This window comes from Callorhinchus milii, unplaced genomic scaffold (genome assembly GCF_018977255.1).
Source record: "Callorhinchus milii isolate IMCB2004 unplaced genomic scaffold, IMCB_Cmil_1.0 Scaffold4, whole genome shotgun sequence".
Taxonomy (NCBI): Eukaryota; Metazoa; Chordata; class Chondrichthyes; order Chimaeriformes; family Callorhinchidae; genus Callorhinchus; species Callorhinchus milii.
Window position 1 is genome coordinate 49781388 of NW_024704745.1, and position 25221 is coordinate 49806608.

At 40.5% G+C, this 25221-nt stretch overlaps 1 protein-coding gene across 1 annotated transcript in view; it reads right to left on the bottom strand.

The window, feature by feature from the left end:
* grik1a (glutamate receptor, ionotropic, kainate 1a) overlaps positions 1 to 24874 on the bottom strand; it is a 159501-nt gene extending 134627 nt beyond the window's left edge. Inside the window, exon 1 of the mRNA XM_007901250.2 lies at positions 24563 to 24874. Coding sequence (XP_007899441.1) covers positions 24563 to 24686 — 124 coding nt within the window. The 5' untranslated portion in view covers positions 24687 to 24874. The remainder of the gene's footprint in view (positions 1 to 24562) is intronic.
* Positions 24875 to 25221: the final 347 nt, after the last annotated feature.

The following is a 25221-nucleotide window of genomic DNA, read 5'->3' on the forward strand; positions in this document are numbered from 1 at the left end:
TTTGGATTGAGTTACATTACACATGGGATTGTTAATATTCAGTTGTAAATTTGGCAGATAGGACTTCCATTCAATGTTTCATTCAATGGACATCACTTCTGACAATGCAACAGTCCCACAGGTTTGGAGTGTCAGCGCTTAATTTCAATGTGAGGTCTGATCCCGTGAGCTTTGGACCCATATGTGAGACTAACTGAGCTGCTGAAATCCCAATAATAAAGACAGAGGGTGTAGAAATGGCTTGACATTAAAGGACATTAGAGGCATAAAGGTAATTTATAGTAACCAGTTGATGGGAATAAACTGGGGCTAGATTAATAATTGTACTTCCATTTGAAAAAAAATCAATTTATTTATTTTAATCAACTCTAAGCTTTCATTTTAACCTCCGTAAATGTGTGGAAAAATACATTTCATTGAAACGCTGATAAGAAATGAAATTAAAAGGATGAAATTAAATTGTTAGAAAAGCAATAGGTTATCTGATTTGTTTTATCCCCTTTTTCCACCAAATGAGAGTGAGAAATGGATTTTTCTACATTTTGCAAAATAAATTGAGATATTAAGTGATGTGATTAGTTCCAGTTTGGGCTGTGTTTGAAAACAAAATATATGAATTGGGAGCCAGTTTAAAGCATATGACTTGCCATACGCCTATAGATATTTTCTTATGCTCAGCAATACAGTTGCACTTAAAATTTCACCTTTCACAATCCACCAACTTAGCATGTATTGAGCATTCTGTAACAACAATCAGCCTGACTTTAACTTGGATTGAATGTGCTGGCGGAGAAGATAATTTACTGAGAACAGATTGAGCAACTGGCAAACCTTTGCTCTGGGACCACTTTACATTATTTCTGGAGATCTACCGATTGTTTAGTGACTATTTTTGTCTCATTTTCTGGTTCTTCTGTACTTCCCATATGATGGAGCAGGACGGGCCATTCACGAAGTAGCCACTGGGGCTGTGAAATCAGACAACATGATTTAGCATAATTCTTGAATTAGTCACTAAATTAGGTGACAAAAGCAGATGCCTCAAGGAGGTTTGTGTGTTTGATTCTATTGTTAGCTCAGCATTAGTATAATTACATTATTGGTGTAAGATATGGCAAAATCCTTATCTTAATGTGTGATGCAATTGTTAAGGAATCAGATAACACATTTGGATGAGATTTCAAAATGAAACAACAAAAAAACTACTTGCATTTATATAGGAACAGTGCTCAAACCACTCGCATAGTTAGATGTCAGCCTGGTTGATTGATAGAACTCTCACTTCTGCATCAGGAGGATTGTGGGTTCAAGCCCCAGGTCGGGAACTTGAAATTCACAGTCCAAGATGACCATCCAGTGCAATGCTGGGGAAGCACTTCATTGTCAATCACTCTATCTAGTTAGACCCAAAGCATCACAAACAGCCAAGCTATAGATTACTGCTGGAAAAAAACAAGTTATTCTGATAAAGCCAGAATTATAATAAATTCTCTAAACAAGAATGAACTTACATTTATAGACATCTCCAACACTTCACAGTTCAATGACTGTTTTGTTGGCAAATGCAATAAACATTTATACCAGCAAAGATCCAATTAATTTGAAAAGTTTCTCTTTGAATAATAACATTTTTTTTCGTATTTGTTATTGAGTCTTTAACATCGAGAGGATGGCTCAAAGCGCTTCACAGGACTTACTGTGAAGTGGAGTGATTGTATATTTGTGGGCGAATGTGGCAGCCAATTTGTGGACAGCAATGTTGCACAAACAGCCATGAAGTGAATGACCATTTTTTTTTATTTGGGAGATTGTTGGCCAGGAAACTGGGAGAAACTCCCTTCTCTCTTCAAATAGTGCTTTGGAATCTTTAACGTCCACCTGAACAGGTTGCTGGGACCTTGGTTTAATGTCTTATCCAAAGAATACCACCTCTGACAAGGCAGCACACCCCCAGCACTGCAACAGTCATCTTAGATCATATCAGTCTAAGTCTCGACACGATGCTTGAACCCACACCCTTCTGACTCAGAGGTGAAAGTCCTACCACTGAGCTAGGCTGACATCTTTTCAAATAGTCTCCCCATGAAAGGCAGGTGGGAACTTGGCTTAACAATTCTGCTATTTCTGAGGATATACAATGAAGGGTAGTGACTATGTACTTAGTAGGTACACCCAGCAACCAATTTATTCACAGGAACGAATTGTCAAGATTCAATTTAATTAAAAATTAAATTCAAAGGTTTTCAAAATTGAAAGCTTATTATGACAAATGGTGGTAGTAATTTATAGTAAAAGCAGCATCACTCTTTGGGAAGTTTAATTTGTTAATACTGTGAATTGAAAAACATTGTTCATTTCTGCACCCTGCTGAAAATCTGCTTCAACATAAAATCATTCCTACAGATTTTATAGCCGAGAGAATTGGAATAACAACAACAAACAACAAAGTGCATTTATGGGATCACATCTGGAGGGAGTCCCAAGGCACTGGACAGTCGAGGAAGGTCTTGAGAAAGACCTTAAAGGAGGCAACGAAAGGGATGAGGTGAAGGGACTCCAGGATGAAGCAGACCAGTGCCCGCCGAGTGGAGGGAATGGGCAGGTTGGTAAGGTTTTAGAAGATCACAGAGGTAGGGTGTGGCAAGACTATGGAGGGCTTTAAAAGTGAGGACAAAGATCTTGAACATCCTTCGGGGGATGGAAAGCCAGTGGAATTGGGCGAGGATGGAATCATTGACTCACAGCGTTTAGTGCAGGAGAGGACACGAGCTGCAGATTATTCAGGACTTTGCAGCTCGTGTCCTCTCCCGCAAAGTCCTGAATAATCTGCAGCTTGCAGAGGGAAGAGTTGGGAAGCCCGGTGAACAGAGATTTAGCAAATTCAAGCCTGGAAGTGATGAAAGCATGGATGATGGTCTCCTCGGCCTGAGGGGAGAGGCAGTGGCAGAAGCCGGCAACGTTGTGGAAGTTGGGAAGGCAGAATGGTCAAGGTAAGGATGTGGGGTTAAAGGACAGTTCAGAGTTGAAAAAGACACCACGGTTCCATTCAGGCATGGTGAGGTGTAAAGTGCATCCATGTATAGTGATGTTGTCAGTGCCTGAGGTTAGGAGGCACTGATGGAGCTAAGCAGGAGAGCCACTGTTTTGTCGACATTCGACTGGAGAAAATTGGCTCTCATCCAGGATTGATGTCCAATTGCTATCCGTCAGGGCATCAGTGGTCCTTGAATCGAGGATAGAGATGGAGAAATATAATTGGGCTAACTCCACACCTGTGAAAGACATCACCAGAGCGGGAGCATGGAAATATTAAAGAGGAGAGGACCAAGGATAGGGCCCTGAGGGATGCTGCACATGATGGTGTGGAGCTGGGAGGAGAAGCCTTTGGCAGATACAAAGCGGAGATGCGAAATAGGCGAGAGTGAAACTGGGCAAGGATAGAACCATGAAGGTGGAGCTGAGAGAAGAGGCAGTGGAGAAGGATGGAATGGTTGACGGTGTCAAGGGCGGCAGAGAGTTCAAGAAGGATGAGGAGGCAGAGAGAGGCTTGCTCACAGAAGGACAGAATGTTATTTGTGACTTTGACTAAGGTTGTCTCTGTACTGTGAGCAGCACGCAATCCGGGAGTGAGGGTGAGGTTTGGAACCATATATAACTGAAACAGGGTGGCTGCAAAAGAGCTGCTGATTTTCATCACTGCAACAAAGATCTCTCGAAGCTGAAAGCAAATAGCTCACTTTGTACAAACTTTCTGAACCTTATTGTTTTAGATATAAAACAAATCTCCTGATATATAGGAGATTCCTTTCTGACTGTAAATCCAGATCCTGGGAGGCCAGACTGAGATATGTGCTACCTCCACACATATTCTTCCCACCAAACCGAGACAAATTATCTTTCTTTGTGAGAAATTCTCCTCTGGCGCATTTTAAACCTAACATTGAAAATTACAATTTTTTTTAAATTTCTGGTATTGTTTTTGAATCTCTTTCTTAGAGCTGACCTCACAGTGAATGCTGACATTTCAAGGGTGTGGGGGATTTGGGGTTCGGGGGATTAAAACACCTCTGCACCTCTGCTGCTAAATAGGAGTCTCTTCATCAATATAATAATAAATAATAATCCTTGCGTTTGATATAGCACCTTTCACATCGTTGAGATGTTTCAAAGCGCTCCACAAGATATACTGTAACGTGTTTTTGGACCTTTTTTTGGTGAGCAAAATGTGGCAGCCAGTCTTGTACTGCCAGAGCTCACTTTAAAAGACGAAGGCAGTGCTCTTTTTATGTGGAATGCTCCTAATACATTACATATCATAAAGAGTTAATTAACCCAGGACTGATGGGTTGGCCTATTTATCTGAGAGATGGCTGTTTTGTGGGTGAGTCTCAACATCCAGGATGCAGGTAATAAAGGACTTATGGGAGACCACTGACTCCGGCTTCCCCCTGTGTTTTTAAACAAAGTATCATTTGATTTAGTGATGGACTTTGCTGTTTGGGGTTGTCGGGGGTAAAAAAAACAGTGACTTTAATTTCACTGTGGTGTTGGAAACGGGATTCTTAGGTACCATCAGAATGAAAGGCAGCAATTTAAAACTACTGCATAAATATTTGTCCTTTTCTAGAACTAACACATCTATGCAAATGTCCTTCAGGATGCTGAATGAACTGTGTACAGAATCAGATGTGCTCCACGTTTTCTCCTTGTGTTTACTTTGGGCATAATAGGGCAGCAGCAGTGTTCATTCGACAGTTAACTTATTCATTTACTGTCCAAGTAGCTCTGATGCTGTCATTAACTCAGCAATACAATGATACAGCAGGTTTACACAGCAACTACCAATAGTGGTTAAATAGACCAAGCATGAAACTCAATAGCGTTAAATGTTGGATATGACAAAAATAAGGTGGAATGGGAGCATTTGCTGCAATACAAATGCAATGTTTGTGATTTATATCAGTGTGATTGTGTATGTGCTACAGATATAATAATAGATATAAGGTCAACTTGTCGAGGTGCAGGATCGCACAGTGCCTTTGTTTCTCTGCTGGCACAGAGCCACTGATCTTGTACAAGCAGCAGAAGGACATGTTCCACATTACTTTAATTTCTTGTTACCATGACAGGCAACAGAACCCTTTGCTAATAAAAAATAATAATAATTCTTTCATTTGATATAGCACATTTCATTGGGAGGAGATGATCTAAAAACGTTCATAGGATATACTGTAAAGTGCAATGACTGTATGTTTTATAGGCAGTCAATTTGTACAATCCCATAAATAGCCATGAAGTGAGTAACCAATTTTATTTTGCAGATACCCCAGTATTGTCAGCCTAAACTTTGAGCTCAAAGTCTTGACGTGGGGTTTGAACCTAAAGCCTTTTGGCAAAGAGATGAGAGTGCTACCAACTGAGCCAAGCTGAGCTGACTATGGCCCCAATGAAAGATTATTTTGGTTTGACCATATTATTGAATGGACCTGCATGATTAAAGTGTTCTTGTTCTAAAACAGGGCTGTGAAGAAATTACTCAAAGTAATTTTTTGTACTGTTCTAAATTATGCTGTTGCAGCCACCCAATCAGCACTGTGTACAAACGTAAATGATAATATTGCGATTGATGGAGCCACAAATGGGAAACAGAAATCGACTGACATAAAACACTGATATTAATTGCTTTGCAAGAAACATTAATAGGAGCCGTTACAAATGAGGGTCCAGAACAAACAAAAAAACATAAAAATGCACAGCAGATATATGGGTGAAACTGCGACCTGTGCTGATATGTTAACTCATGGTTGAATCTTCCACCACATTGATAACCAAAGATATTGACAGACCATAAATGTGACCTCCACCCCTTTCCGACTCTGTCACACTGGTTGGCCCCACTTTGCAGGAAACCGGATTTACTCTGATATTGGTGGCTCAATACAGTTATTATCTCAATAACCATCAGTCAGCTTAACGCCACTTTCCACTAGGTCAATCACTATGAGGAGTTGTGTAGGTCACTTGTGCATTCCTTAGTTAATTTCCTTAGTTATCAACAAGGCAGAAACGTTATGGATGTGTTAATACATCACAGAGCTTATTTTTACTCCACAAATACTTAAACATCAATGTTTAATAAAATACACTTGAATACTTAATTGAGAACCAACTATCTGAAAAATTTGTGAGAAAGTTTAGATTATTTTAACAATGACATTCCTCTGATCTGACCTTGCAAAATTTTCTGCTTCACTGGAATATACTTTGCTTTTCTTGTACTTTGTACAGTACTGTACTGTGGAGTCCTGTAGCTCAGTGGTTAGAGCACTTGCTTTGCAAGCGAGAGACCTGAGTTCAATTCCAGGCAGGGCGAAACCTTGGGCAAGTTTCCTTACTCCACACACCTAATAATAATCCCTCCAAAACTAAAAACAATAATTAAATTGGTCATTTTCAATCTATGACTGTTTGTGGGACATTGCTGCCGCGTTCGCCCACAAATATACAGTCAATTCACTTTACAGTGTGTTCTGTGAAGTGCTTTGGGATGTCCTCCCGACGTGAAAAGCGCTGTATCAAATGCAAGGATTATTATTATTATTACAACTTTGTCTACATTTAGGCAATGTTAACCCTGGAAATGGAACAATTTCCTATTTTGAGTACCTGTCACAATCAAGGACTTCCTCGTCAGTTATAGAGTGTTAAAGCAAAGTATAGCTCTCTCTACTCTTTCCTAATAATGTATTCTCGTCCCAACCTCAGAATACTGCTCCGTATTGTGCCTATGTAGGCTTTTTCATTCCCTACAACAGCAGCCTTGCTGGTTGCCAGATTCCTATTTTAGTTGTGAATCAAGTGAACTGTTGTGCATGTGGAAAATACGTTAATGTAGACTTAATGGTCCAAATAGTGGGTTTCTATACAGTCACCTTATAGGATCCAAAATGACCAGGAAAAAATAAGCAAACTGCAAATTTTACATCTGTGTGCCTACACATACAATTGTTAGGTGCAGTATATTTTCTTCATATTTTTTCCAAAATTAGATGTCCGCTTATAGTCTTCTAATTTTCTCCCCCACTGGCATGTACATCTACGCTCCTTGCCCCTGGTCTGACCTTTGCTGGGCGGTGGTTCTGTGTTCGCTGGTTGCTCTCTGGTACCCTGTTTAAGGTGTCATTGGCCATTGTTCACATGTGAACCACAGCAGTGAGTGTTGGCTGCCATTCAACAACAACAACAACAACAAGATTCCATTTATAGAGCGCCTTTCACGTCAGGAGGACGTCCCAAGGCGCTGCACAGTTGGGTCATGACCCGAGCAGGGGGAAATGGTCAGGGTGAGGGGAGGGAAGGGAGGGAGAGAGGAGGGGGGAAATGGTCAGGGTGAGGGGAGGGAAGGGAGGGAGCGAGGAGGGGGAAGAGAGTCGAGAGGGGAGCTGAAGGCACGGTCAAAGAGAAAGGTTTTGAGACCGGCCTTGAAGGAGGAAAGGGAGGAAGCAAGGCGAAGGCACTGGGGGATGGAGTTCCAGAGCCTCGGGGCTGAGAGGCTGAAGGCCCGACCACCGATAGTAGGGCGGTTGGGGCGGGGGACGTGGAGCAGACCGGAGCCAGAGGAACGGAGGGTACGGGCAGGTAGGTAGGGGGATAGTAGGTTAAACTGTGGAGGACTGTAGATTCAACTGTGGAGGACAGCACAGCCATGCCTGACATCTCCCCATCCGATCACACATGTACAATAGAAAGAGCTGTAGAGGGAGCAGCACGAACCTGGATTCAAACCAGTTGAATCTGCTGTTTTATTCACTAGTCCATGGGGGCTGCTCTTTTCTTCAATTCTTATTAAGAAAAACAGTTCAACAAATGGAAAACATTGAAAATCGAGACTATGTTTTATTGGTAATCATAGTCAAAGAATCAGCACTCACTGCAGGAACCTTACATCGACTTGCCATATGCTATCATAAATTATTTGACAGCAACATCTCACTCCTTATTCCTAATTACCTCTTAAAACTGAAGAAGTCACTCAAGCACACAAGCAATAATATGTGTTGTACAAGGTTTAAAACTAATTTATTTTCACGGTTAAGAAGAGGAATGAAATCTCTTGGCGGGGAGGGGTGTCACGACTCCAATCTCAAATACATTTTAAGGCACTTTTCATTCATATCACAAAGAATGATAATTAATGTCTTCTGTATGTAGCAGGTCCATTTGAATTTTGTTTTACATCTCATCTGTATTTAAGACTAAATTAAAAGTAAACATTATATTCTTTAACTAATCTTGATAGTAATTAAGGAAAACTTAAAATATCTCATCCTCTACTATAATCAAGTTCATATTTCTCATGTGCTTCCTTTTAGTTTTTTAGTTTCACCTTTCCTGAAGGCACTGAGATTGCTGCTGAGATGTTGATCTATGATCAACAGCTGAGTCCTCCAGTGCCCCCTCGATGTAACCATTCTTCATGCATGAAGCCAACAATAAATGTTGGGAAACTATTCGACCATAGGTACCATCACAGCTGTGCCTTTTGCTCTCTCCATTCATTCAATTTTCACATGTGTGGAGAGGTGTCACGGGATAACCAAGAACAATACGTTTTGATGATTTTTGTCTTCCCTGGCTTAGAGGCACTGAGACTTTTCTACTTCCCCCAACTGAGATCAGGAAGATTAACTTTATGAAGCTCTAAAAAGGTAACCAACTGAAAGTTATATAGGACTTTCAGATAACATCTCTAGGAGTAAGACTGGTCAGTGGAATAGACATTGCTACACATCAAATGAGAATATCTTGGAGGAACAAATGAGCAAAAACCGTGATGATAAGAAGAAAGTTAGTTTGAGAGCTATTGAAATGCTGGATTTCTTAACAAAAATATAGAATACAAAAGCAGCAACATACAATAGATATACAGGCATGGTGAGGCCACAATTGGAAATAAAGGAATAGAAATTAAAACTTACATTTGATATCACACCTTTGTGTGCATATGTGTGAGAGGCTACACTAAAATGAATGATTGAGTTGGTAGAATGTATTCTCTGGTACTGAGGAGACTGACAGGAAGATTTAATAATAATAATCCTTTCATTTCATATAGTGCTTTATCACGTCTTCAAAGTTATGACTTGAAGGCTAATGTGGTTAACACTTAAGCAAGAATGCTTTTCTTCTTTCAGAGAGGACTAACACTTTGGATTGTACTGGCTGAGAAACATGTAGGGTGAGAAGTCGATTGAGATATTCAAGAGATGGATAGATATGCTGGGGAGCAGAAGTACTCAGGAAAATGGTTAGAAGGCAGGCGAGTGGAATTGATTACAGGAGGTGACAGTATATAGTAGCATGGACTAATCTGTAGCAGACTGCGCTTCTTACATTTGCTATTAGCATTTACAGTATGTGACAGAATCTAACTATCTGATTGTGCTGGCTTGGATTTTGCTTCAGTTTATAAGTTTTGGCATTCTATACCAAAAAAGGTGTTCTGAGTAGCGGTCTTAATAAGTGTCAGTGCACCCCTTCGTGAAAGGATGGGGGAATATCAGGAGTAAAAATTTATTTCTGTAATGTTTGTACTGGGAGGGTGAGTCAGTGGTATTCCACGGCACTACTGATGACAGCACAGCCAGCCTGGCTAATCAGCAGGATTTGGAAGATGCACACTCTGGGATCCCCAAGCCTTGACTCTTACCAATATGCATCTAATACTTTCTGGGATTAGGTAAGCAGAATAATTCCCTCCAGGGAGAGAGTGCACGTTCCATTCCAACAATCTATCTCTGGAATTTCCATGTGTAGGTGGAATGCATGGAATTGTCAGTTTGGTTTGGATACTCTGAAGTATGGTGATGGATTTCTGCATGTGTCAAACACCCGGCTGACCAAAAAAAGGAATACTGACTTAATTTGATACACCATGCAACACCTGGACATGCACAAGTCATTTGATGTTTTTGACAGTTCCTAAGGGGAGTCAATGAGAATGAACTTAGATCTTACAACAATGAAATGTAAATTTTTGTTGGACTACTGACCTCAATCACACCATTTGTGAAATGCAACAGGAATCTCTCTCCTCTCCTGCCCATAAGCTCCTCTGTAACGTTGCTATTTCTATTGGAGCCTAGTCTTAGTCTTCAGTTATTTGTAAGAATTAAAATTAAAGCACATAATAACTTTTTCACCTGAAGGAAGTCCACCAAAACCTGAGGTGGACAGAGAGGAAGGAAAACTGTACAACAAATGCATTAACACAGCAGAAAACCCTGTCCCTGTATAAACACAGGAACTTCTAAAGTAAAAGTGTCTGGGATCTGTAAGTCATTTGTCAGGATGTGCCATAAGTAATGCTTTTCAATAATATATTATAATCTGTATATAACATGCAAAGCATCATGGCACTTTCAAATCTCACCTTTTACAAAGCAAAAATAAGTGTGTTCAAGAAATAACAAAAAAACTGAAAAATGACATTATAGTCTGAATTTGGTTCTTTTTACATTACTACATCTCACAATCAGTATTTCATTCTAGGTTAAAATTGTGCGAGAATAAAATTGTATGAGAATTTATCCACAACAATAGACAAGCTCTGGAGAGCTAGGGGCAATTTTAAGACAGGAAGATTATGTAATGTCTTCTCCTATTGATGGCCATTAGCTTGAAAAAATTGTGCTCTGGTAGTTTGGGTTTCGAAAACACAGTTAAACAAGTTTGGCTAAAAATAAATGGGTCTGATTTCAGAAAAAGTACAGGAAGACTCCATTCAATTCATATGCCCCATTTAACATAATTATAACTTCCCTTCAAAATCATGCCACTGTGGTTACTCCCTGTTCGTTTAATGACGTTTGATTGGAAGTTAATTGTTGCTTCTCCTCTAAAAGCTTACTGCTCTTTGTTAATTCACCTTCTCCTTTCTTCCATCTCCTGTGACATCATATGAGAGGGGAGGGAGATTTAATTCTTCAATGTCCTTGATCTGATGTGTTCATTTCCCCATTTCTCTGGCTAACTTTTTTTTACACTTATATGAATCTGTATTTGTTCATCACTTGCTTCAATAATGTAGTCAATAAGGCTTCAGTATTTTCAATTGATAGGTAGTTCTGTGTGACAGAGGGAGAACAGAAAATATCTTTCAGGTGCTCTCACCAGTGATGCTTGCTGGTGGTGATGATAATAATAATAATAATCATAATAATACAGTAAAACTCACATAAGTCTTATCAATTAGGCCCATAACATTTAATATGATTTACGCAAAGTCCGAGTTGCAGACAAACTGCATAAATCGTATGAAATTGGATTTAATCAATAATCTACACTGCGCAAGTGTCGCCGGTAAGTGCACATGGGGGGATGGGTCAAGACTACGTTTCCCACGATTTAATCTTGACACATCGCTGCATGTGCATTTACTGGCAAGCATTGGAATTGCATTGAATTGCAGGAAATTAAGTTCTTCTGTGCATGAGTTGATGAAACAAAATTATGTTTCCTGTGATTCAATGCAGCGACATAAGTGTGCATGCGTTGACGGGTCAGGACGTCATTTCCCAGGATTGAATACAGCCGCTAAGTGCAGGAGTGATGGAGGGTAGGGGAGCGGCATTACGATTTAGGAGATGATTAATACGACTAGTGCAAAGAAATCTAAGTGGTTTTGATAGGAAATTGAATGGGACTTGGATGGATGTACGACTTAGGTGATTATACGATTTATAAAGATAAGACTTATGTGATTTTTACTGTAATAATCCTTGTATTTAATATAGCGCCTTTCACGTTAGGAGGGCATCTCAAAGTGTTTGACAGGACATACTGCACAGTGAAGTGACTTTTTTTTGCGGATGAACTCGGCAGCCAATTTGTGCACAGCAATATGCTACAAATAGCCAATATCCAATTTTATTTGGTGGATTGTTGGCCTGGACACCCAGTGTAGTGTGCTGACTGTATATTTGTAGCCAAACATGTAATTAATAGATAGGAACCCAAAAGGATTCACAAAAATCCCACTGAGAATATGCCACTGTGACTGAGAGTATTGGTTCCTCAGATATTTCAGTGTTAGCACAGATACTGCAGATATGTATGTCTGTTTACAAGCATTTGTTCCATTGGTAATTTTCTTTCCTAAGTTTCCCACATCTAGACCTCTAATCTTGAACACTTTGTCACTGCCTTGGACATCTCTAAAGTAATTATCTGAGCTTCACACTGCAGACTCTAAACACAATACCATCTGATCATTACCATTTTCTACCTAAGATACGTTCATAAATTCTTGTCAAATCACCTTATATGTGCTGTTGTTGATAGTTCATTCTCCAACTTTTTTCAAATTCCACAGGCTTCTGTTGTGTCTCCCGTTCTGTTCCTGTCCATATCAATGACCAATTCCACTCCTTAGCTAATCTTACCATTTCATTCATTGATGCACTATATATTTATGACAAGTGACTGTGGTTTGCTATCATAGGTTTTGTGAATGAAGTGATGCTGACTGTACAGGGAGTCTGCATTTATGAGACATTAAACCGAGGACTCGTCTGGCTGTTCTTCAGTTGAACAGTAAAGATCCCATGACAATTTTTGTTATCCAGTATCTTGTCCAAACATCCTTCAGATAAATGGGATGAAAATCTTCCAGATAAACACTGTCACATTTCCTCACAAATACAGCATCTCTACACTTGCCCGTGAATGTGAATCAATCTGAAACATTGACATTATAAGCGCTATATAAAATGCAAGGATTATTATTATCCTTATAATATTTATTATTTTATTGCAGCTGCTTATCTCTACCTCCAATGATCACAAGTTTTCATAACTCACTATCGACCTAAAATCAAATACTTCAACAATGAAATTACATTAGGATAAAATCTTGTCTCACCAGCATGCTCTGCATTAATGTAAAATTGTGGTTCAGGCTGCATCCTGCAGGCAATTTATTATTCTTGACTTTCATTGCAGCTTTTCTCAACCTGCCCTAGAAGTGTTCAATAGACAATGCAAAAATAATTCCTTCATTTGCCAGCACTGCCACCTCCCTTGTTTTAATTAGAATTATAAAAGCAATTGATTAATCCAACTTCAAATGTTGACTAATCCACCAGGTTGAATTGCAAACAGCAATAACATTGCACCAACCACAATGCAGAAGAAGCCATGGTTAATCTAGCAGTGAGTTGTGCAATACATCACTGAAGTCCTGTTATTACACCAGATAATGTGGCTCTTTAAAATGCTAAAAGGTACCGATAATGCAGATGTAAGCAGGCTGTATAATTTGCACTGTGAGTGTTTAGAATTAGAGGACACGTACGTTTTTTAACAAAATAGAAGTAAAACTGGAGGTAGGAAGAAACTTCTACCTAGTGATAGATTTGTGAAATAGATTCTCATTAAAAAAGATATTGCGGCATTGATGAAGAGAAGAAATCTCTAATGCTAGAAAATAAATTCTTCGTCTTCATCTTCGTCTTGGTTTTCATCTTAAAATTAAAGATTCAGGAATTTTAGAAGACTCTTAAATTCAGTTGGAAGCCATCTTTTGGTAGTTCTTTTAAAAAATCGGCTTTCAAATTAAGACTAAATTTAAAGATTTTCCTAAATTCTGCCCGGTTTAAAATTTTAAGGCAATAGTCTTGAGGTTACGATCAAGAGAAATTTTGGGCCACTGATTGGAAATGGAATTGATACCTCCTTGAATATGACTGCTCTGTGAGCAAGGAAATATCATCTACATAAGCACCACCCTGGGTTGAATTGTTGAAACACAGAGATGCGTAGGTATTCTGGATCTATGCACAATTTCTTTTGGATGTACACTCCCTTCGCTCCCTCTGCTCAGCAGGATACAGCCTGCTCCACATCCCCCGCCTGGCCCGCCCCCATCATCGGTGGTCAGGCCTTCAGCTTCTCTGGCCCCACCCTTTGGAACTCCATCCCACAGTCCCTTTGCCTCGCTCCCTCCCTTACCTCCTTCAAGTCACATCTCAAGACTCTCTTCTGCAATGGTTCCTTTCACCACCCTCCTACACTCCCTGCCCTGCACCTTCCCTGATCCCAACCCCCACCCCCGCTTGGGTTCAAATCTCTGTCCAGCGCCTTGGAATGTCCTCCCAACGTTTACTCTACTCCATATATCAGTGACCATTACATATCAATGAAACACAATTTTTATTTGAAGGTCAAACAAGTTAAAACCAGCCGCAATTCAATACCTCTTATTAACATCTCACCCAAATTGCATTTGCATATTTAGCAGTTAACAGTTTTAACTGCAAAAAAGAGAAAGTTCGTATTTTTATAGTGCCTTATGGTGTCAAAACATCTCAAAGTACTCAAGAAGTACTGTAATTACTGTGAAGTGTAGTGAATGTTTTTCTAGGGAATTGCAATAGCCATTGATACTAAACAACATCTTATATTCCCCCCATACGATGAATGATCACCAACAACAACAAATTACATTTGTAAAGCGTCTTTCACGTTGGGAGGACGTCCCAAGGTGCTGGACTTCAGGGATTTGGACCCGAGCAGGGGGTTAAGATCAGGGGGGCGGTAGAGGGCAGGGAGGGTAGTACCCCTACCCTTCAGTGGGTGACCAAAGGCACGGTCGAAGAGGAGGGTCTTCAGACATGTCTTGAAGGAGGCAAGGGAGGGAGCAAGGCGAAAGGGACTGTGGGATGGTGTTCCAAGACACAGAAAGAAATGTTACCCTTTTTAAATAGTGCCATGGGATCTTTAACCTCCACCTGAGGACAAGCAGAAGGAAATCATCTCATCTGAAGGTCATCAGCTGCAACGATGTAACTCTGCTTCAGTATTGAGCTGGAGTGTCAGCATAGACTATAAAGCTCAGGTCCCGATGTGTAGTTTGAATCTGCAATGTTTGGACCCAGAGGCAAGACTCAAATTGACCAATTGAGTCAAACCAATGCAAAAACACTTTTTTTATGGGATGAATTTGCAATATTTCTCAATGGGATTCCTTAGTAAAGAACCTATTAGAGTTCCTGTTGGGAAGTCCATTGCTGAATTAAATCACATCAGAGCTGACTACTCTTGGGTTGGTGGGGAGGACTTCCGGTAGCTAAAAGCATTTTCTATTATGAACTTTGAGCAATCACACCTGCATCAAGCGCTCTGTTCTTTATAAGGAATTATGTCACAAAATACTGCAGATTAGATGTGCATAACATAAATCTTACAAGATCAATGTATGCAATACTACTCTTCTCATCATACATAATGGCTCTTGTTCTACACATTCAGTCAGACCAATATCATATACAATCCAACCAGTAACGGTGGGATCTAGTAGTATCAGCAATTACATCCTGAAGATGCCAAGTATTGTTTTAATTATTGTAATAGGCCCACCACACTCCAGAAATGTTATGGTTTTTGTTGTTTGTATCATGACCCTGCAGATTAATTAAATTCAGGTTAGCAATGCGCTTCCGATCAGCTAGTCATATTTAATTGCAGTAGGGCTAAAGGCTATGCTATCAAAAATAATTGGAAGAAAGGATAGAACATGATCAGCAGCAATGTGTTTAATGGCCTTTCACTATAGTTCCTGCCTATGATTTTATTTATGTTAATTGTCTGACTTTAGGTTAGATTTTCATATTTCAATGTATTTAATAAGCCCCTCGTCAGAAATGAAAACATAACTGCCAAGTTAACTAGGAGTACAACAAAAACAACTTGCATCTATATAGTGTCCTTCACACGGGGAGCATCTTGGAGCACTTTACAATGGCAGAGCTTGATGTCAAGCTGGAGAGAGAGGGGAGATAACTAATGGCACGGTCAAAGAGGAAGGTCTTCTGGTGTTATCTCAAGACAGGGAAGAAGGAAGCAAGGTAGAGGGATTGAAGCAGAGAGGTCCAGAGTTTCAATGGGCAGTGACTGAAGGCACGGCCAGCAAAGGTGGTGCAGAGGGGATCTGGGATGTTGGAGAGCCAGCTGAGTGAAGGGAAGGATAGAGGAGTGGGGTGTAAACAGCCTAGAGTCAAGAAGTGCAAAAGCCATGAACTGATTATAAGAAAGTTGATTATAAGGAATCAATCTGTTCAATAGGGAGCCTGGCAAGGACTGATTTGATAGAGGAAAAGAGTTTGGATGCGTTAGGACATAGGAGGATATAGGCATTTTGAATCAGTTGGATTTTATCGGTGGTGCAGCTGGGGAGACAGACGAGGAGAGTATTAGAAAATTGGAGTATTGGAGTATTATCACATCTTCGAGATGGCTCAAAGAGCTCCATAGAATATACTGTAAAGTGTACATTTTGTGGGCGAAACTTGGCAATCAATTGCACACAACAGTGTCCCACAAACAGTTGTGGATTAAAGTGACCAATTTATTATTTTTTTAAGGAATTATTACGCCCAGAAAAGCAATCCGCCAATCGACTAACAACCCGGTTCCTACTTACTGCTAGGTAAACAGAGGCGTGTGGAGTAAGAAAACTTGCCCAACGTTTCACCCTGCGGGGAATCAAACCCAAGTCTCTTACTTGTGAGGCGAGTGTTCTAACCACTGAGCTGCAGGACTCCACTGATAATGATAAAGTAATGATAAGATCAACAAACTCATGAAGCAACACTCAAATAATGGTGGTAACAGGAGGCTCAACCACTGTGCTGAAGTCAGGGTTGGTGAACACAACAGTGACTAGTTAATAGTTATTAAAAAGTTCCAAATACAATATTAAGCGATGTGATAATTATAATAACAATCAATAATCCTTAAATTTGATATTGCACCTCTCGCGTCAGGAAGATGTCTCAAAGCGCTTCACAGGATTTACTGTAAAGTGTAGGGACTGTACTTTGTAGGCATAATTACTACAACACAACACATGCTGCAATTTTGGACACCTAAACTTCATGGTTTATGAATTACACTTGAGATGTATACATATCTTCTTCTGAATTCATTAATTGTTTCAATAAACACCACTTTATGGACATATGAAGTTAAATAAAACTTTCACTAAAGTTGTATGTAGAATAATTAATAATAATTAAAGTGGCATGTGGCATAATATTCACTGAATAAATGCTGGTACATTTGTACATTTTTCTAGTCCACGATCACTCTCACATCTTCTGCCTTAGATGACAAAGCATTACCAACAAACTATTCACAACATACAATGACATTTGGCCAGAGCATCTCACTCCACTGGCGTAAACTCTGAGATGAACTGATATTCCAGAGCATTCACAGCATGCCCTGCTTTCATAAGATCACTGAGTCTGTCGCTGAAGTACACACACTGCCTTGGCACAGGGAAGATATACCCAGACAACTATGTTATAGTCTCACCTTCACAGTTAATTTGGTTGAATGGAGGGTGACCACAATGAAATAATCAATCAGTCTACATGAATGTGTAGGGGTGTGCATGGATTATGTACACATCAAGCTTGTTTCATCACCTTCTTGAAAGAAGTTACAGCAGGTCCAGAGATTCTGCTGTTCTTCATTGTATGAATGAGATTTATTAGATGTAATACACATAGATGCAATCTCTCACTGTCAATTATCTGTTATGCTCTTCTTTGTCATGTTAGCTCCAGGTAAAGTAGCTTTATGTTAATTGCCTAATTTTAGGCAATATTTCAATGTGTTTAATGAGCTCTTCACCAGAATTGAAAACATATCCATCGAGTTAGCTAGCAGTAATGAGAAGATCAACAAATGTGTATTGACTTAAACTGGTATCCCATGAAGCGCCACTCAAACACAGCCAGTAGAACAATTGTGTTTGGGGGAGGAGGCCATGTCGAACGTCATACATATTTAAAACCATTAACTGTACCTAGATATTGCAATGCAAATTGTTGGAAAGTCTGTATAGACTAAGTAACATTGCCCATCAACTCCTCAGGATCACAGACTGCACTGCAAATAACAAGAAATTGTGTCTTCAGTCGCAAACTGAATAGAAGATAAGTACAATGTACTTAGTCACGAGGAATACTTGAGTTGTGAATGGTTGAATTTTGGTAATGATGTATAATCAAACATTTAACATTTCGGTCCTGCCCCAGAAACTTTACAAAGAAAAACATCTCAGCAAGATGTCAGTGCTGTCAGAAATGAGATTCTTGAACAATGTGAAATAGCACTGCAGTTAGCAATTAAGTCTAATAGCCAGTTCCCTCATGTTCCTCTGGTAATAATTTAATAAGGTTAACATTTTACCACAGTATTACAGGTACCATAATATAATGCATTAATAATTTATTGTGTAAAATCCCACAAGATTAACTCGACTACTTTAGTTCAACTCCCACTAAGCTAGATTGGGTTCAGTTATTATTAAAAACCCTGTGATGTTAAGAATGATTTCTAACTTTCTATTCTTGATGGATTTTAATGGTCATCAAAGTGAGATTACTGTTGTATGAGAGTATAATATTTTGGGCATCACATATGGACCAACAACTCCTTGGTAAGATGCAGAATAAAAATTTGGTCACACAATCCATGACTGCTGGTGGGACATTGTTGTGCGCAATTGGTTGCTGCGTTTTGCCAACAAAATATACAGTCAATTGAATTTACATTATATTCTGTGAAGTGCTTTGAGACATCTCAATTACATGATAAGGCACTGTATCAAATGCAAGGATTATTATTGTTATATCATGTTCTGTAGACCAATACTGTTTAGTTTATATTCTATTCCTTCTGTTCATTCTCCTATCTCATCAGTGCATATGTTCTAGCTGATGAAATACTGTTTCTGTATCTAATATTTTATCCAACAATTGCATCAGACTAACAGAGTTGGTAACCACACACATTTATGGAAAGATTTACCAACATTACCAGCTTCTCAAAACTAACAGCTTTTAACTATGAGAAGAATTTCAAATGTCTTTTGTAGTATTGTTTGTAGAGTATCAATAATTCACTCATGGATTTCTTTTTCAGAAAATTGACATTGAACCTTTAAGGTTGTGTTAAAAGCTCCCTCATAGGCCTAGTGGGTAAAGACACTGACCAGTCCAGCACAAGGCCATACAGACTAGAAAGTCACAGGTTCGCATCCTGGGTTGTGATGATTCACCTTCAGTCATAGTGTTTGGAACACTAAAAGTTGCCTGGACTTGTATCAGTTAAGAATTGAAAAATCAGTTGAGGTTTCTGTTCCTGATTGCTATCCAGAGATCTTGCTGAAAGATAAAGTATGTGGCAGATGAATCTATAATGGGAGTGGCCTGCAATGCCCCTTCGTTGAAAGCTTTCTAACTCAAACGGTCGTGGAAAATACCAGAATTTTCCAGTGGAGGAAAAAAAGCAGTCAAAAGTGCTTTTAGGAGACGAGGTGGGGTAGGTGAGGAAATTGGAGGGAAACATTGAAATAAATTGCAGGAGTCCATGCAAACAGAGACTTATTATCAATAGTCTGGTGTTTTATTTTGCGGCACAACAAGCAATCGTGTTCACTGAGCTCCCTAATTTCGCTTTAAATCCTGAAGGAACTATTATAAAACAATGGACACTGAATACATTCAGCCACAAAATGCACCATAGACTCTATGATGTAATTACCGCAACACAATAATGCAACAATCAATACAACTTAATCGAGAAAGTAATGGAAACGTAATTATACTCAATATACCATAACAGCTTTTAAAGTTCATCAGCTACAGGCATTTTACAACAACAAAAACAACAAGATTCCATTTATAGAGCGCCTTTCACGTCGGAAGGACGTCCCAAGGCGCTGTACAGTTGGGTCAGGACCCGAGCAGGGGGGAAATGGTCAGGGTGAGGGGAAGGAAGGGAAGGAGCGAGGAGGGGGTAGGGAGTCGAGAGGGGAGCTGAAGGCACGGTCAAAGAGAAAGGTCTTGAGACCGGCCTTGAAGGAGGAAAGGGAGGAGGCGGCGAAGGCACTGGGGGATAGAGTTCCAGAGCCTCGGGCTGAGAGGCTGAAGGCCCGGCCACCGATGGTAGGGCGGTTTGGGCGGGGGATGTGGAGCAGACCGGAGCCAGAGGAACGGAGGGTATGGGCAGGTAAGTAGGGGGATAGTAGGTCAGAGAGGTAGGAGGGAGCAAGGCCGTGAATGGCCTTGTAGGCTAGGATGAGGATTAGATCAAATGGTGGAAGCATCCCACTTTTTTTTAAGGGGAATTAGCCTTTCTTAATACCAAAGGGATAGAATATTATGTATGGAGAGAAATCTGAGAAATCATCTTTTTTCATCTATTGCAGGTTACTTGGTTTCCATCTCTCTTTATAATACCTTGTCTTGCTTTTCTCTGTGCATGTTCTCACTCCTTTATTTAATTCACCTTTCAACAGATTGTTAATGGCCGTAAACGAAAAAGCTGTGCGAGACAGGGAGAAGATAGTCAACTAGCCAAGACAACAACAAATCAATAAGCAAAGGATTTGACAGAGAATTGGATGGAGAAAACCACAGACAGCTGGGAATGCAGGAGATGGCCAGAATGTAAGTAGAGCAGAAAAACAGATTATAATGACAACAACAACTTGCGTTTATATAACGGCTTCACAAAAGGTAGCTTGGAATTGGATCACAGGAACAAGCACACAAGAAACTATTCTACATTATTTGCAAATGGTCACATAAGCAGGAGCATATTGTTTTTAGCAGGGAAACCTTCAATGCAGAAATTGTGCAATTCGACAGTTCTCAACGAAAAAGTTTATGAGATTTCCCTTTCACCTCATGCACTGGTTCTGTTTGAACACAAATAGTATATCTCTTAATGTAAAGTTCATTCATTATTCAGGGTACAAATCCAAAGTATATCCAATAATTATTTTGATAGCTCTTTGAAAAAGATGTTGTTGTTGAAGACAAAGGATACAAGACTAAAATCGTTCAGAATGGTGAGCAACTTAATGGGAGGTGAAAATGCAATTTTTTTTAAACAGATTTCATGTTTTATTGAATCTGTTAAGAAACACTGTAGTTTTCACCTCCATATCAATAATTTCTATTGGAAGTCTTTCCTTTTTAACTTTGGTGAACACAATGCAATATAATTTACCTTGATATAGCGCCTTGACATTGGGAGAATATTACATTAAAAATGGATGGCATAAAGTGCATTTATTTTATTAATATCAATATCCGATCTGGAGTGACAATGTTTTCCTGCACTCCTATTTTAGTAACTAATTTTATTTCCTCATTTGCTTTCCCTTTCTCTAGTTGTCCAGCACCCCTGATGAGAGTATAGCTAGAGGACTGCCCTTCATCAGTAGAGCTAAGGATTCAACCACAGGGAATGTGCACAAGAACACCCTCCAGTCATGAGGTCTGTTTTTTCTCTTTTCTTTTCAAGAACCATCTGCCATCCATAAGGCATCTCCCCTATAGCACAATGGCTGAGTTAACACATTCACTAAAGGAGTTGTATCTCTTAACTAGCATTCTTAAATTACTGAGTCCATTGCACCACCAATAAGTCGTGTCTCAATGTTATTCCCAATCAGCACAACCTGATGCAATGTTTATTATAGTAGCATGCATTTTCATGAATGGAGGAAGCAGCTCTGCTTTATTTATGCTATAGAGCCCAACCCACATCAGGAATTCTTCATGTGGGACAACAAGAGAGAACCAGTGGGTGTCTATTCACAGGGCACTCTGGTAGTGTACCACCTTATTTTTACAGGCAATGTTATTCTCATGTCAGAACTTGAATTAAGACTTTGAATTTCTTGTCTATGTTCCAAAGCAGAATTGTTTTATTCCTACACGGTAAACTCAAACCTACCCACACATTCTGCCATTCATAACATTCCTCTCTTGAACAGGAAAAAGGTAAAATAATGGACCTGTCTATCTGCCTGAATGCCCAAGTCAAATTTTCTGAAGCAAGAAAACTCAGCAATGCCTTCAAAGATCTTCAACAATATTTCAAACAATTCCCTCCCCCAGGAGAACTATTTGCTTTCAAACTTGGGTTAGTTCTGATAATAAAAAAAGAAATTGAAGGAAGAGCCAGTAACACATGAAAATAAATTAAAAATAAGGAATGCAGATTCACAAGATAGTGGCAAAAATCTTTTACAACTATCATTATTATATTCATAATATATTTCACCTGAAAGGATGACAACCCTTCCTGTTTAGATTTATTACACAACAAAAATATTACATGTGTGAGAAGGTTCTCTACGTTTGTATTAGATTTTCCCAGGTGATTTTGTTTTACACACATGCAGAAGAGATGCAAATGATCGTGTTTGAGTTCCTGTTTGTGGGTTGTATTGAGTTTTCATGACTGCTATCAATGCCTTTTCCATTCCATTGACTGAGAAATACAGAAGTGCAGTTCCTTTTTGCTGAGTTTTACCACTAAATAAATGCTGAATAAAGGATTCCATCACTTACAATATTGGAAACTGAAAACCTTTGCAATTAAATGCTGCTGTGTTTGATGCATGGATGAAGGGAGGTCAGATCAGGTAACAAGAATGTGGTTCGTGGAAGTAATCACAGAACAAAATGTTAGGATGGATTTCTGCCTCGGCACAATCCTTGAGGCAAGCGGTCAAATCAAACATTTCTGAGAAAAGCAGATTAGACACTACCGTTTAACCTGCTTGGAAATAAAAAAAAGATTTAACCATATTATCAGCTAAGATTAAAGAAATGGTTTGTAATCACAGTGACAGGGAGTGCTCCCAGTCAACAAATGGGACATGTTAATTGAAAACTGGGCCATATGGAATCATTTAGATTATGGGAAAGGATTGTTTGGACAGATAACTGCAGAAGAATTACTCACGACAAATCTAAGCACAGTAGGTATTCATGCTTCGAGATTAGGAAATGATAAAAGTTTAGCTTGAACCGTTTCCCATTGACCTGCATAACGTAGGGGCTCAGTAAGCGAAGCTCAGCTATAACAGAGCCAATCTTAATGTAAAACATCTGCAGTTATAATAATAATATAATAATAATCCTTGCATTTGATATAGCGCTTTTCACGTCTTCTGGTCGTCTCAAAGCGCTTCACAGAATATGCTGTAAAGTGAATTGACCGTATATTTGTGGGCGAAACACGAAAGCCGATTGCGCACAGCAGTGTCCCAGGAACAGTGATGGATTATTAGTTATGTACAACAGCTACAACTCATCACTGAATGGTGTTGCCCAACGCTAATTACTAGGAGGAAACTGGCACATCCCTGGGCTCTTTCAGATAGATATATAGGCTCTTAAAGGACATCTGTCAGTTACACAACCCAAGTGGTGAACTGTGAAGCTCGCTGTTGTCCCAGAAACTCCTACAGTTTGGAGTCCTGTAGCTCAGTGGTTAGAGCACTCGCTTTGCAAGTGAGAGACCCGAGTTCAATTCCAGGCAGAGGGCGAAACCTTGGGCAAGTTTCCTTACTCCACACGACTAATAATAATCCCTCCAAAAAAACCAAAAACAATAATAAATTGGTCACTTTCAATCCACGACTGTTTGTGGGACATTGCTGTGCGCAATTGGCTGCCGCCTTCGCCCACAAATATACAGTCAATTCACTTTACAGTGTGTTCTGCGAAGCGCTTTGGGACGTCCTCCCGACGTGAAAAGCGCTCTATCAAATGCAAGGATTATTATTATTAATATTAGTATTATTACATACGATGCACTGGGCTCAGAAACCGCATCGGAGTGTGCAGGTCGGTGCTGGGGGGGGGGGGGGGGGGAGAGAGATGGCGTGTGTGTGTATGTGTGTGTATGTGTGTGTTTGGAGACGACACTTAACCATAACCCCCCCCCACCCCCCCACCACCACTTCGCTCCGGAATGTATTTTCAGAGGTATTTTCTTTTAAAGAGGCGGTTCACAGAACGGTGGCGTTTGGGAACCGGGAAATCCTGGAGCATCGCTGGGAATCAGTGACCCCCCGACATCTGCCCCACAGACCACAGACAACACACACAGACACACACACAGACACAGACCACACACACACACACACAGAGAGAGAGAGAGAGAGAGAGAAAGCGCCGCTCTTTTGACAACGACCCCCCCCCCAAAAAAAAGTGTGCGGCGGTTCGAGGGAAAGTTAAAGGCGGAAAAGAAAAGAAGCTTTTTTATACGTGAGCTCGAAAGCTGATGGGAATAAATACTGAGCGATTTGAAACGACCCCGAACGATTGCACGAGCGCTGCAAAGTTTGGGTCAGAGACGTGCGGCCGCTGTGCGTGCGATCGGTTAGCGGGTTATCCGCAACGGTGCGATCGTCCTTCCACACACACACACACACGCACACACACACCCCCTCCCGGGAGGGACCGCAGGTCTCAGTCACCGTAACGTGGTCGAACCCGCGTTGCCTTTCTCGCCGGTGATGTCCCTCACGCGTCAATACTAAAAAGGGGGGAAAAAAAATCTCATCCCCTCTCCACAAAACACACACACACACACACACACATTTATTTCATTCCCCCCCCAACGTTTAACCCGACAGCGGGAGCGCCGCACCGGGACCCGCCGCCCCGCCCCGCAAACTTACCGATACGGAGGACTTGTTGAGAACTGTGCGAGAATCCTACGCAGCAGATGTACAGTGAGAGGCGAAGTGCCGCGTTTGCAGCCCCGAAAATCACCGCCCGGTCGCGGCTCGTGGCTGTCTCCATCGCGTGTCCCCTCTCCCGCACACTCGGGGCTGGCGATCCGCTCCCGCTCCGCACTCCGCTCCGCACTCCGCTCCTACACCGAACGGCTCTCTGGACGGTATGTGTTGGGATCCGACTCTCCGCGACTGCTCTCCCATTCCATCGCGTGTGTGTGAGTGAGTGTGTGTGAGAGTGAGTGTGAGTGTGTGTATGTGTGAGTGAGTGTGTGTGTGAGTGAGTGTGTGTGTGAGTGAGTGTGTGTGTGAGTGTGTGTGAGTGTGACTGTGTGTGTGTGTGTGTGAGTGTATGTGAGTGTGTGAGTGTGTATGTGAGTGTGTGAGTGTGTATGTGAGTGTGTGTGTGTGAGTGTGTATGTGTGAGTGTGTGTATGTGAGTGAGAGTGAGTGTGTGTGAGTGAGTGTGTGTATGTGTGAGTGTGTGAGTGTGACTGTGTGTGTGTGTGTGTGTGTATGTGAGTGTGACTGTGTGTGTGAGTGTGTATGTGTGAGTGACTGTGTGTGTGAGTGAGTGTGTGAGTGAGTGAGTGTGAGAGGCA